General features: G+C 58.6%; 1 protein-coding gene across 11 annotated transcripts in view; it reads left to right on the forward strand.

Annotated features, from left to right (window-relative positions):
- Window positions 1-13,720, forward strand: part of ARHGEF10L (Rho guanine nucleotide exchange factor 10 like) — a 153,131-nt gene that overhangs the window by 56,494 nt on the left and 82,917 nt on the right. For 7 of the 11 annotated variants that reach the window (XM_043908952.1, XM_043908951.1, XM_043908956.1 and 4 more), the window contains exons 5-7: window positions 7,889-8,002; window positions 8,099-8,190; window positions 9,764-9,847. In XM_043908952.1, the coding sequence (XP_043764887.1) occupies window positions 7,889-8,002; window positions 8,099-8,190; window positions 9,764-9,847 (290 nt within the window). The remainder of the gene's footprint in view (window positions 1-7,888; window positions 8,003-8,098; window positions 8,191-9,763; window positions 9,848-13,720) is intronic. The other 4 variants (XM_043908957.1, XM_043908960.1, XM_043908961.1 and 1 more) reach the window with 2 other exon arrangements.

Consider the following 13,720-nt stretch of genomic DNA (forward strand, 5'->3'; position numbering starts at 1 on the left):
ACCGAGGCTTAGAGCATTGAAGCAGTTTGCCCGAGCTGTCGCGGAGCTGGTCAGTAGCGGGGCTGGAGCCTGTCTGACTGCAGAGCCACCCGTCAGTGGGAGCTCGCGGAGCCTGCCTTTCTCGTGCACTTTGAACCCTGCACACTCACGGCTGCCGTGAGCGCCCAGCACAGGGCTCTGGCTCCCTGTTTTCCTGGACGCAGGCCGCTTCCCACGGCCACCCCCACGGCCCCCCGCGGCCTTGGCATTTCCTGTTGGCTCCCAGGCTGTCTGCAGGGGCTCTCAGTGGCTCCCGGGAGGTCCCTGTCCTGCCCCTTCCTGGCTTATCCAGACAAGATGGACTGTGTTACCTACGGGCTGGCACCACCTGGGTGGGCCCAGTGGGATCGCGAGGATTTCCATGTGGGGGGCGGGACAGGGTCAGAGAGGGATCGAAAGATTCACGTTGGCTTTGAAGACGAGGGACCACGGGGCAGGGCTGCTTCAGAGGCCCGAAGGGGCAGGTTCCCCCCAAGAGCCCCCAGAAGCCGGCCCCGCCAGCACCTTGCTTCTGCCCCAGTGAAACGCTCTGTGGGCGCCTGACCTTTGCAGCTGCAAGTTGATACATCGGTATTGTGTGAAGTCACTCGGTTTGTGGTCGTTGGTCACAGCCGCAGGAGGAGACCAACGCAGCAGGCTTGGGAAGAGGGGCTTATTGTGGGTCCCCTTGTGCAGCCCCAGAGAGGCACCCTCACGGCTCCCAGGAGCTCGAGCGGCCAGTGGTGGCGCTGGGTTCACAGCCGGCGGGCGGGGGGCGGGCAGGGGCTCTCTTTGCTCTTCCTCTGAAGCCCCCTGCCCACCCAGGTCAGCCCTTCAGCTCCGTCCTCCCCCCTCCAGCCTGCATCTCTGTACTGAGTGCCTGCCCATGCCAGGCACTGTGGCGACCGAGGTGGATCGTGCCTGCCCCCCGGGGGCTGATGGGCGGTGTCTGGGTGCCTTTATCAGCTCTGGAGCCAGGTAATAATGGCCTGCACGTCTTCTGCACATATTACTCACCAGGCCCTGTTCTAAGAGACTCGCCTGCCTCCATTAATCTTAAAGGCACTCTGGCGGGGGCTCTGTCACCCCCGTTTTATAGGCGCAGAGAACACACGTCGTCAGCCTGAGGTCACAGAGCGGGGAGGAGGCAGAGCCTGGGTGCTTCCAGCGCCGAGCTCTGCGCTCTCTGGTTTCGATCCCGCCCACCCTCCACATCCCAGACCCGGGCAGTCGTGGTCTGATCTGCCTAACCTTCCACGTGGTCTCTGAAGTGGAGGCTGGATGAGACGTGAGGACCAGACGCTGTCAGCGAGCTGCTCGCCTCACTCAGCGTCTCCGAAGTGTGCGGGTCTGTCCCGGGCGGCTCCAGGCCCCCGAGGGGCCCTGCACCAGCCAACCCATTGCTCAGTGTTCCCTGGGATGTTTCCCTTCTCCCTTTCTTTCTCTTAATTTCTCTTTTGGTAATAGTCATGCATATTTATTATAGAAAAGTTGGAAAGTGTAGAAAGTGATATGCTAAGAGCAACCTTTAATTCTACCGCTGGAACACATCCTGCTCAGCATCTTCGCTTTGTATGTGAAGTGCACACACACATTTTATGGAAGCTTGGTTTTATTGCACGTGCTGGTTCCCCGCTCACCTTTTGACCTAATTACAGAGGGTGAGCGTTTTCCCACGGGAAACTGTATTCAGCACCCTACAAGGCTCTTGGCTTGCTAGGGGAGCTGTGTCTCTCCGGGGTGTGACCTCAGAGCCGACGTCAGGAAGTGGGTGCATGCGCCCCGGAGCAGAAGGCCAGGGTCTGTGCAGTGGGACCAGGGTCGAGTGTTGAGGAGGTTCCCCGGGGGTCTGGTGCTCACCCCCAGTGAGGGCTGTTTTATAGACACCACGTCGGGGGCCCCTCCTCCGACTTCCTGGGGCTTCCTCCCGCTCTGGTCATTCCATGAGGGGATTTGTGACCGTGTGGGGGGTGGCATGGGACAGGTGGGCCCAGGACCCTTCCGTACATGAGGGGTGGCCGGGCTGCAGCGTGAAGAGGTGAGCGTGTGCAGGGACCCCGTGACTGGAGGGGTGCAGGGGAGGAGGGGGAAGGGAAGTGGTGTCCTGGGTGTGTGGGAGGACTTATCCTTGCCAGACCCTCTGCCGAATTTTACAGGCCTTCTTCATCTACTCCTTGGGACCCTGAGAGGGAGGTGTTGCTGCCCCATTTCACAGATGTGGAAACCGAGACACAGAGAGGCGCTCAGTGCTGGACGCGTGTTATCTCACTCAGTCCTCACGGCAGGAAGCAGAGCACTTATTCACCCTGTCACGTGGCCGCTCCGGGATGTTAAGCCACTGTCCTGGTCTGCAGCCACGGGGCAGAGCTGCGGGCTCATCCCAGGGCTGTTGGCTCCGGAACATGTGTCTCTTGCCCCTTAAGTCTGTAATTCCGCAGTTCTCAACCCTGTCGGCACAGTGGAGCAGCAGGGAGCTTTAAATATACTGCTCCCTGGGCCCCTCTGGACCAATGGGACAGAATCGCAGGGCGGGCCCTGAGTCTGCATCTCAGAGGAGCTTCCCAGGGGACTGCAGTGAGCAGCTCTGTGAGCCTTCTACCCAGGTGATTTCCAGGGGCCTCCTGGCTTTAATGTGCCACATGAACTAGAAAATGGCCAGGGCTGGAATCTGGCAGCAGGCTTCCCCCGGGCCTGCTGGTTTCTGCCTTTCTTCTGTCTCTTGGATTTCGGGACGGTGGAAGTGGTGCTGCTGGGGGGTGTTTCTCCAGGGGTGATGCCAGGAGTCGGGCCACGTCGGGCAGGCCCTGCCGCCCCAGCCCTCCCCGCCGTCTGCTGCAGACTGGGTTTGCTCCAGGCCTTATAAGGCTCATGTTATTCTGGTTCTTTCAGTCCCCAAAGGTGGAATTCTTCCCTCTTCTTATGTTTCATAGCTTGTCCTGAAAAGGGATTCCCTGAGAGCTCAGTTGGTAAAGAATCCGCCTGCCATGCAGGAGACCCCGGTTCGATTCCTGGGTCGGGAAGATCCCTGGAGAAGGGATAGGCTACCCACTCCACATATGCTTGGGCTTCCCTTGTGACTCAGCTGGTAAAGAATCTGCCTGCAATGCAGGAGACCTGGGTTCGATCCCTGGGTTGGGAAGATCCCCTGGAGAAGGGAACAGCTGCCCCCTCCAGTATTCTGGCTGGAGAGAATAAGGCATCTGGAATACTCTGTGTGTGGGGGGCTAGGTGCGTGTGTGTGCCCAGCCAGCCAGGATCCTCAGATCATGCTGGTCTCGGGGGTCTTCTCCCTGACAACTCACCCTGTGTAGCCTCTGGGAAGGGACCCCGGGAATCCGCTGAGCAACGGGGCCCAGCAGCAGCGGGGCTGGGGGCACTGCCATTCTTGGAGTGGGGCTTCCTGTCTTTGAAATAGGCTGGGAGGGACTTCCCTGGTGGTCCAGTGGGTAAGACTCCACGCTCCGAATGCAGGGGCCTGGGTTCCCTCCCTGGGCAGGGAGCTAGAGCCCCATGCCACAGCTAAAGATCTCGAATGCCCTGTGCCTCAACTAAAACCCGGTGCAGCCAGATAGATTGTAAAAATAATAAATAAATCAACAAAATAGGCTGGGGGGACGGGGGCATCCGTCATCACCGAGTGTCCCCCAAGTGAAGGGGCTGACGGAATGGGGCGACCAGGACAAAGGTCCCTGTGGTCACAGGACACTCACCCCCCTCGTCCCGGGCTTGTCCCTGGAGTCAGAGGTGGCGGGCTGAGAAGGTGCCTTGAGCTCCGCGGTGGCCTCCTTAGTCTGAACGCCGCCATGGGGGCCTGGGAGACCGCTCCTATCCTTCCGCCGCCTCTTTGCCGCCCGGCCCCTCCTCCTCGGCTCCTCCCCGTGGCCTGCAGTGACAGTGCCCTCACCTTGTAAGAAGGTGTCGTCTTAGTGGCTGGCCTTTCTGCACCTGCAAGCTGAGAGGCATTAGACGTGCAGGAGGCTCAGATAAGGGCGAGATAATTGGCCTCTTATTGCTTTTTTATGGCTCTTTCATTATCTGAAACCTTCGGGGAGGCCCCAGGAGGAGTGTTTGCCCGCAGGGAGAATTAGGTTTTCCTGCCAGGCAGCAGCTGGGAGGGGCTGGCCCTGGGTGGGCGCGGGGTGGGTAGGGTATGGCCGTGGCAGGCAGCCAGAAGGGCCAGGGTGGGCGGAGGCCCCCTCATTTCCTGCCGCGCCCACTGCTTCCCTTGCTGGGGGGTCCCTTCCCTCCCCCTGCCTGGGGTCGAGGAGGACGAGACTTTGCAGGTAAATGGCAGATCTGGCGCCTGCTGGTCAGATGATCTGGGGCAAGGTAATTGCCTATTCTGAACCTCACTTTTCTCATCTGTACGATGGTCATAAAAGGACACGCACTTGTTCTCAAGCATTCTGCAGAGCCCTGGGTGCAGAGGAGATACCCCAATGTGCAGGGAAGGGGTGGGTGGTCTCTAGCCAGGCCTGGGAAGGCCTGCCCACCCACGGGCACCAGCCTCTTCCCTCCTTAGGGGCTCCTGGTCTCTCTGCTTCCCTTGGCTGTGGGGACAGTCAGGGTGGGCGTGAGGGTGACTGTCGGACCCCCACTTCCCCACCCAGGAAGCCAGGACCAGTGCCCTGACAGCTGCTCAGCAGAAGCCCAGCCCAGCCCAGCATCTCTAGTTGGGCCAGTGGCTTAGACCTATGCTGTCCTGTTCACATGTAGCTATTTAAATTACTTAAAATGAAATAAAATGAAAAAGTAAGTTCACTATGTTTTGATAATGTGAAAAACAGGGGCTCATATTTTCAACCCCACTGTGGCTTTTAGTATGTCATAAAATATTTCCAGATCCATTCTAAAGTTGTCTGACTTCACGCCCAAATACCCACATCCGTTCTCGATGTCACCTTTCGAAATTACCCAGGGCCTTCTCCCATGTCCTCTAGTGGAGACACCTTGCTGCTGGGTGTTCCGATTTCTCCAGGACAGAGCCTTGAACTTGTGTCTCTGACGCTGTCTATGCTGAGCACTCTTTCTCTCCTTTTGAAAACACGGATGGGAGAGGAGTCAAGCGAGGTTCCGTGGCCTTGTGGCACAGTGAACCTGCTGTCGGTGAAGGTCTGAGTGCAGATTCCCTCCTTCCACGTGGTCTGGTTGGAAGAACGCAGACTCTGCAGGCGGACAGTCCAGGCTGCAGGCCCCAGCTCCCTCGGACGAGCCGAGTGATTTTGGGTAGAGTCATCAAGACTTTGAGAGGCTCAGTTTTCCCATCTTAGAGTGAGGACCGCGCTGCCTGCCTCACGTGCATTCCTGTGAAACGAAAGGTGCGAATATGGGTGAAGCCCCGCAAGCGGCACCCAGCGTCAGCTTCCAAGAGCCGCGCGTCGTCCTGGTCGCCAGCTCAGAGCAAACTTCTTAACAGTTCTTACTTTGTGTTGGGGTACAGCCAGTTAACAGTGTGACAGTTTCAGGAGAACAGGGAAGGGACTCAGTCATACACGTATCCATCCTCCCCCGAACTCCCCTCCCATCCAGGCTGCCACAGAACATGAGCAGAGCTCCTCGTGCTATAGAGTAGGACCTTGTTGGCTATCCACATTAAATGCAGCAGCGCGTACAGGTCCCTCCCAAACTCCCTAAGTATCCCTTCCCCTCATCCTTCCCGCTGGCAAACATAAGTTCGTTCTCTAAGTCTGTGAGTCTATTTCTGTCAAAACAAACTTTCAGACCATGCTGACTTCAGCTGGAATGGTTTGGCTCCATCTGAGCTTATCCGAGTGGCTGGACGTGGTGCTTTGAGGCGTCTCCTGGTTAAGAAGGTGGTGACCTAGGACTGTTGTTAGCCACCAGGGCTCAGCTGGCTCCCTCCAGACCAGCTCTGTCCCATCTTGACCTTGACTTCCTGCTGACAGAAAGCGTTACCCCAGGACTGAAACGTGCCCCTCACCCCCGGGGTGACTCTGCTCACTTCTGGCAGCAAAACTGGAGTTGAGATGCTTCTCCAGTAGTGCGGAGCTTAGGCCTGCGCCATCCCGTTTGGGGGCTGCTAGCCACATGTGGCTACTTAAAGTTACCTAAAGAGAAATAAAATGAACAATTAAGTTCCTTAGCCACACGAGTTCCACCAGCCGCCTTCCACGTGCTCCGTAGCCACGAGTGGCTCCCTGGACAGCAGAGATATGGTATGTTCCCAGCGTCACAGCCGCCTATGCTGTTACTTGAGATGCAGTCCTGAGGGCCCAGCTTCGGGACCCAGCAAGCTGGCTTCACCATCCGGCTCTGCCACTCACGGGCCCTGTGATCCTGGGAGGGTTCCTCTGCCGTCCCCTGCAGAGCAGGAAGGATGTTAGGATCTGCCCGAGAGTCACTGGGGAGGCGAGGCCATGGGCCAGCTCGCAGGTAGGGGTCCTCCCCTCTCCCTCCTCCTCCCCTCCTCTCCCCTCCCCTCCCCCCTCCTCCTCCTCCCCTCCCCTCCCCTCCCCTCCCCTTCCTCCCCCCTCCCCTCCCCTTCCTCCCCCCTCCCCTCCCCTTCCTCCCCCCTCCCCTCCCCTTCCTCCCCCCTCCCCTCCCCTTCCTCCCCCCTCCCCTCCTCCCCTCCCCTTCCCCCTCCCCCCTTCCCCCTACCTTCTGGGTGGCAGATGTGGCTTTTTTTGGGGGGGGGGCATGGGCTTTATTTTATTATTAAAAAATATTTTATTTACTTTTGGCTGTGTCGGGTCCTAACTGTGGCCCACAGGCTGTTTTTTGCGGCACAGGCCTCTCTCTAGTTGGGGAGTGCAGGCTCAGTGGTGGTGGGCTTAGTAGCTCCTGGGCATGACGGATCTTAGTTCTCCAACCAGGGGTCAAACCTGTGTCCTCTGTACTGGAAGGTGGATGCTTAATCCACTGAACCACCAGGGAAGTCTCCTGAGCTTGGGCTTTAAAAAAAACCCAAACAAACCCTTTCCACCTTGGGATCGTTTTAGATTTAGAGATGTTGTGAAGGCAGGAGACAGAGCTGCTTGTACCCCCACACTGTTTCCCCACCGCTGGCAGCCGGCACGACCACAGGGAATTTGTCAAAACCAAGAAATCAGCGTCAGTATGTCACCACTCCCCGAACTTCTCACTTTATCTGAATTTCACCCATTTTTCTGCCTACGCTCCTTTTCTGTCCCGCAACCCCACGCGGGACTCACGTGGCCTGCAGGCTCCCTTGACCCCACGTGGGACTCACATGGCCTGCAGGCGTCATTCACCCTGCTCTGCTCTGCCTACGCTCCTTTTCTGTCCCAGGACCCCACGCGGGACTCACGGGACCTTCAGTCACCATTTACCCTGCTCTGCGAGTTTCTGTTTCTTCACGATCTTGAGAGTGTTGAGGTGTAATGGGCAGGTGTTTATAGAAAGGTCCCCCAGTCTGGGCTTGTTTGGTGTTTTTTCACAATTCGCCTGGGGCCATGGGCTTGGGGTCAGAGCCCCTCAGGGGTGAGTACCCTGTCGAGTCATATCTGGGGACACGAGACCTGTGTGGTGTCACTGGGGATGCTCACTTGACTACTTGGTTATGGTGGTGTCTGCTTTTTCCCCACTGTGTTCCCTTTGCTTCTCAGCTCCCAGAAGCGCATCTCTGGTCCAGCCCATCCTCAAGTGTCTGTGGGGATGAAGCCCTGCTTTCTGTGTGCAGTCTTTTGAAACTTTGCAGGTCCTTGTCATTCAGATGCAGCCCTCCCCACCAACTATAGCCTCTGTTTTGTATGTAGTGACTGGGACACAGAGATTCCCCCCGGATCTGCCCTGGACGAGGAGAGTCTGGGTGCCCTGGCCAGGAATGCATGTCAGTCAATCCTTGTCAGTTATCATGATGAATACATTTGACCTTTATGCTCTTGTAAAGCAGCAGGCCGGCTTTGCAATGCCTTCTAAAGGTGAGGACGCCAGGAGGGGAAGGGGCTCCTCCGTGCCGACCCAGCCGTGGCCTCCCCAGCCCTTCTGACTCCCGGCCTTGGGGGTGAGTGGCCCCGTCACCTGGTGAGGAGCTGCCTGAGGCTTCGAGGAGCCAACTGTCCCACCCTCCTGGCTCACGGCTCCGTTTCTTGGCCCGCAGGAGGCCGGCTGCCGTGAGCAATGGGGACGCCGTGGACGCAGCTTTCTCCGAGGTCCAGCGCTCCAGCTGGAGGCGGAAGAGTTCCCGTCGCAGTAAGTCCCCCTCCCCACCCTGCCCCCCAGGTCTCAGCCCCAGGAGGGTGATGCCAGGAGAGCCCCCCTTCTCTAGGCTGAGGGAGCTGATGTGTGCTCACGCTCCCTGAGGGGCTGCCTTGCTACGTGGGCTTGGTGCATCCAGCTGTTCATCTGTCCCCCACACCCCCCAAAGCTCCTACAGGTCGATCTGGGCAGTGGGTGTTTCCCGGTGCCCAAGACGAGGGGGTCCCTCTGGCAGCAGTACCAGACACATGAGTGGGCGCTTACTGTGCAGAGGGCGGGTGCCAGGAGGAGGGTGGGAGCTGAGAGAGCCCACGAGGCCCGAGGCAGAGCACAGGAGCAGGCGTCAGGGCCAGAGTGTCCAGGTTGAGGGCGAGGGGATGCCTGTCACCGGGGAAGCAGTGAGTCTTGGTGTGGTGGAGGGGAGGGTCTAGGGGTGAGCAGGGCCCGGTGAGGCTGCCATCTCCCCAGGTCCTCCCAGGGTGCGTGGGGGAGGCCTTGGAGGCCCTGCTTTCCCGAAGGTGCCAGGGAGCCAGCTGTGTGGCCACGTCTGCATTTCGGTCGCATCACTGATGCTCTGGGAGAAGGTAGTGGGGCTGGGTGCTGTCCGGGGGAGGCAGGCGACGGCTGGAGCTAGGGACCTGGAGAGAGGTGGGCAGGTCTGAGGGCCACTGGAGAGGCAGAATCTGTGCTGGTGGGAGGGGGCGGTAAGGGTCCTACAGGGCTTTGGAGGTCCTGCGACCACAGGAGGCAACACAGTAGGGAGGAACGTCAGAGTCCATCTGGTCCTCTGTTCCTGGAAGGCCTGTGGGGGGAGGACAGGTCCCCCGCAGGGCTGGGGGCTGGTTTTCCAAAACCTGTCTCTGCAGGGCTGCATGTCCCTAAAGAGGGCACAGACTGGGCACCCAATTTTAGGGGCAAGACCTCTGTAAATATTGTTTCGGGAGCTACTAACATGGCTACCCATGTGTGTGCTCTGCCCTGCTCATAGTCCACCCAGCAAAGTGTCAAGGGAATAGCATGCTCATTTGCTGATTTTTTTTTTAACCAGTCAGGACCCCACTGGCTGAGTTTTGGGGGACTGTCCTTAACCCCACTCTCCAAATCCCATCATCCCTGCTCCCTGCCATCACGTGTAGTCAGGGTGGCTGCCTTGCCCTCCCCCACCTCTGGGCACCAGGTGACTCCTTTGGGGCAGTCCTGGGGGCCTGGGCGGCTTAAGAGGCTTCCGAGGCCCGGCCCGGCCCGGTGCTGCGTCGCTTCAGGCTCTCTGCAGGTGCCATCAGCCAGGTGCGCAGGCCTGCTGAAGCAGGCGGGGCTTCCGCGGCCTTTGGGAGGGCTCCTTGGAGGGCTGGGGGCGGGAAGAGGCAGCTGTCCCAGTCTTCCGAGAGCAGTGGCCGGCGGGGGCTCCCCAGGGGCCGGGCTGCAGGCTGCTGGCCCGTCCGGGCCGCGGGGACGCGGGCGGGCGGAGCGAGCTGCCGGCTGGTGCAGTCCTGATGTCAGTCTGGCGGCCGCCTCCCACTGGGCGCCACAACCTCATTCGTGCTCCCTCCCTGTCCTTCTCTCGCAGTCGAGCGGTTTACTTTCCCCGCCCTAGAAGAAGATGTGATTTACGACGACGTCCCCTGCGAGAACCTGGACGCCCAGCAGCCCGGTAAAGCCTCTTCTTTCTGGACAGAGTGGGGGACGGAGGGGGGAGGCGGGGCCTGGCGAGGGTCTCCTTGTGCACTTCCTGCCCGGCCCCACCCGGCGCATGGCCCCTCCTCCCTGCTGTTAAAAACCGCTGCAGTCAAACCAGGAGACTGGGAGAAGGCTGCGAGCTGGCCGGGCTGGGGCGGGGCTAGGGCTGCATGGGCGGGGCTAGGGCCGCATGGGGCGGGGCTAGGGAGCGTGGGAGACGGCTGAGAGCTGGCCGGGTTGGCGCGGGGCTAGGGCTGCATGGGGCGGTGTTCGGGACTCTAGGGGCGGGGTTAAGGCTTCATGGGGCGGGGTTAGGGCTTCAGGGACGGGGTTGGGGCTGTATGGGCGGGGCTAGGGCTGCCTGGGCCGGCGTTAGGGCTCCATGGGGCGGTGTTCGGGATTCAAGGGGCGGTGTTAGGGCTTCATAGGGCGGGGTTAGGGCTTCTAGGGGAGGGGTTAGGGTCCGTGGGGGCAGGGTTAGGACTTCAAGAGGTTGGGGTTAGGGGTCCAAGGGGCGGGGTTAGGGCTCCATGGGTGCGGTATAGAGCTTCCAGGGGAATATTGGGGCTTCAATATTCCCAATAGGGTGGGGTTTGGGCTTCTCTGGCAGGGGGTTGCTGGGCTGTGGATCCCCAACTGTGTCCGACTCTTTTCTAAGTTGCGTCTGACTCTTTTGCGACCCTTATGGACTATAGCCCGTCAGGCTCTTCTGTCCAGGAGATTTTCTAGGCAAGAATACTGGAGTGGGTTGCCCTTCGTTCTCCAGGGGATCTTTCAGACCCAGGGATTGAACCCGTGGCTCCTGCCACATTTCCAGCATTGCAGGCAGATTCTTTACCGCTGAGCCACTGGGTTCTGTGGATCCCCAGGCAAGTCATTCACTTCTCGGGGTGTCCTTTCCTCCTGAAAATGGGTTAATAGTTCAGACATCCCAGGGCTGTTGGGAATGATAGCTTGTTAAAGCTGAACGCAGCAGAGAAAGCCTGGGAAAGCCTGGGCCTGCCTCTGGAGACAGGCCCCTGGTGGGCTGGGAAAGTGGGGAGATTGCGGCCACAGAGGGTGGACAGGGCAGAGGAAGGTCAGTCCCCTGGCCCAGGCCCACATGCTCACCTGGCTCGAGAGAGGACCACCCAGGGAGGAGGGGTGTTTAACGTCCATTCACCGTAAGAGCCATCTTTGCTTGAACACGCCAGTGGCTCTTCATGGTTTGTCTCATGTAATTTGGTTTGAAACTTTGACTTAGGCTGTGTGTGTGTGTGTGTGTGTGTGTGTGTGTGTGCTCAGTCGCTCTTTGAGACCTTATGAACTGTAAACTGTCAGGCTCCTCTGTCTGTGAAATTTTCCAGGCAAGAATACTGGAGGGAGTTGCTATTTCTTACTCCAGGGGATCTTCCTGACTCAGGAATCGAACCCACATCTCTTGCATATCCTTCTACCACTGCACCACCTGGCAAGCCCCTTGGCTTAGGGGATTACTTCCTTATTCTTCAGAGGAGGAAGCTATAGAGGAGGGCTGGGATTTGAACCTGGGTCATTCTGACTCCAAGTCCAGTGCTCTGTCCCTTCGCTGCAAAGGATTTGGGTGGCATTTTATGGCAGATGAAGCACAGTTGCTCCCCCTGCTCAATCAACCTGAGAGATTGGTTGGGTAGGGCCTATGGCTCCAGTTGACAGTCACATCAGAGAGGTTAAGCCACCAGCCCCAGATCACACAGCCAGAATTTGAATAGACATCTGTTTGATCTGCTTTTTGCATAACACGATTCTGCCTGTCTTCAGGGGCTCCCCGTCTCAAGCCCCTGCATTTGAGGAGCTCCCAGTCTGAGAGGGGCAACCATAACCGTGCTGGGGCAGCGTATGGTCCAAGAGGAGAGCTGCGCAGACAAGACGACACGGCCCGGGGTCCCCGGAAGGCACACTCCCGACGCCCACCCCAGGAACCGGGAGGCTGGGCTTGTGATCCACGCATCCATTCGGCAAGCCCATCCCTGGAGGAGCCCGGAACCCTTTTCTGCCTCTAGCTGTCTCCAGTCTGGAAGAGTGGGAACGGGTGGCTATATGAAGGTCCCAGAGCCGGGAGATCTGAGTGGCCTGAAGCCATTATTTGGCCTCTTTGGGCTTTTCTCCCACCTGAATCCCATCGAGCCGGTGATTGCTTGGTCACAGTCTTCACTGGGCACCCCTGTGTGGGGATATGGCATGTCCTGTAGTTTACTCTGAGATGGGCAGGAGCAGGTGGCCTAGAGCCAGCTCCAGGCCTGCAGACTGAGGACCAGGGTGCCTGCCCTGGGACACCCGCTCTCTCTCGAGGCTGTGGCCGGCCCTCAGCAGGTGCACGCCACAGGAAACGGCTCTTGTTGTGAGCGTCATACCTGCCAAGGCCCAGCGCTGACCTGTGTGGCCTGTGGGCTCAGTGGGCCCTCCATGGGGAGGGTGTCCACTGAGGTGCAGACCACACAGGCCAGTGGACACACAGCCCTGGGTTCTTACCTGGGTGCTGCCATTGACTCGGGCACAGGGTTCTGTGCTTTGGGCATCGACTTCTTCATGTGAAATCAGAATATCATCCTGATCTTGTAGGGCTTTGGGGAGGGTTGCACCACAGAACATCTTAACCTCTCTGGTCTCATCGGATGCATCCGTAAAACCAGGCAGTACTAGCTTCCTCCTTGGGTTGTAGTAGAGCCCTGAGCAGGTGGTGGTCAGTGCTTTGAAACAGAGGCTGTGATCTTGAGCGTTAGTGAAGCCTGAGGCATCAGCCAGGGCTGGAGGTGGGGAAGCAGACGTCTGTGAGGCCCCTGAAGACTCAGGAATTTGGTGACTCTGTCTCCGCAGGAGACAGTGTTTCTCAATGAGCCTGGGGATCGTAAGCATGGCCTCTGTGGAAGGCAGCGTGGTAGGTGGATGGAGCCCCCTTCCCACTCACTGCCTGACTTTGGGCTCCGTTGGTCTCATTTATCTGATAGGATGAGGTGGTAGTTTCTGGCGCCAAGGACCGCTGGGAGAACCTGGCATGTAGGTGGCATGTAGGTGGTTGTAGGTGGCCGGGGCCAGAAGCAAGGGGCAGTGGATGCCACGTGGTTCTTGCTTCAGGGTGCCCCAAGAACCGAGCTCTGCCCCTTGGCTCATGGGTCGTGGAGCTTCTGCTGCAGTGATGGGACAGTCACCCCAGGAAAGGGCACAGCCTGGTCTCCAGCCGCTCGACTCCCTGGAGACATTGGTCACTATTGTCTTTTGCTGAAAAAATAACCGTGCTCCCTCCTGACCCCGGGACCAGAGTCTCCAGCTAAGCCCCGTGTGTCTGTTCTGCTCTTTGGCTGACAGTCTCTCCACACCCCTCACCCCCAGCCTCCCTGTGTGGGGAGGTGGAGGCTTGGGGTCAGTGCAGAGACACTCAAGCCCACCCAGGGCCCCCATGAGAAAGGACCAGCTGCTCTTTGCTGAGCGCCTGCCGCGTACCAGGCTCTTGGCTAAGGGCTTTTCATCCCTTTTTTTTATTTCCTTCACCTTTCAGCTTATTATTATCCCCATTTTGCAGATACAGCTCTGAAAACCAAAGTTCTCAGCTCTTCAGTATGTGCGGTTTCTGAGCAGATTTTTTTTTTTTTAAATTTTAACCCCCCCCACCCCAAAAATAAAATAAAATTTAAAACCCATCCTAGTGCCATTTCCTCTGAGCTGACAGCAAGCATTTTCACCTTTGTGCAGTTTTGGGAGTCTGGTCTCACTTTTGTGAGGCCTGCGTCCAGGTAACAGCCCAGGACGTGAACTCCCATCAGTGAAGTGGAGGCTAGGCTGGGACCCTGGGCTCTGGGCCCAGGAAGGTGGATTTCCTGTCTCGGAAGCA

The sequence above is a fragment of the Cervus elaphus genome, chromosome 8 (genome assembly GCF_910594005.1).
Source record: "Cervus elaphus chromosome 8, mCerEla1.1, whole genome shotgun sequence".
NCBI classification, from domain to species: Eukaryota; Metazoa; Chordata; class Mammalia; order Artiodactyla; family Cervidae; genus Cervus; species Cervus elaphus.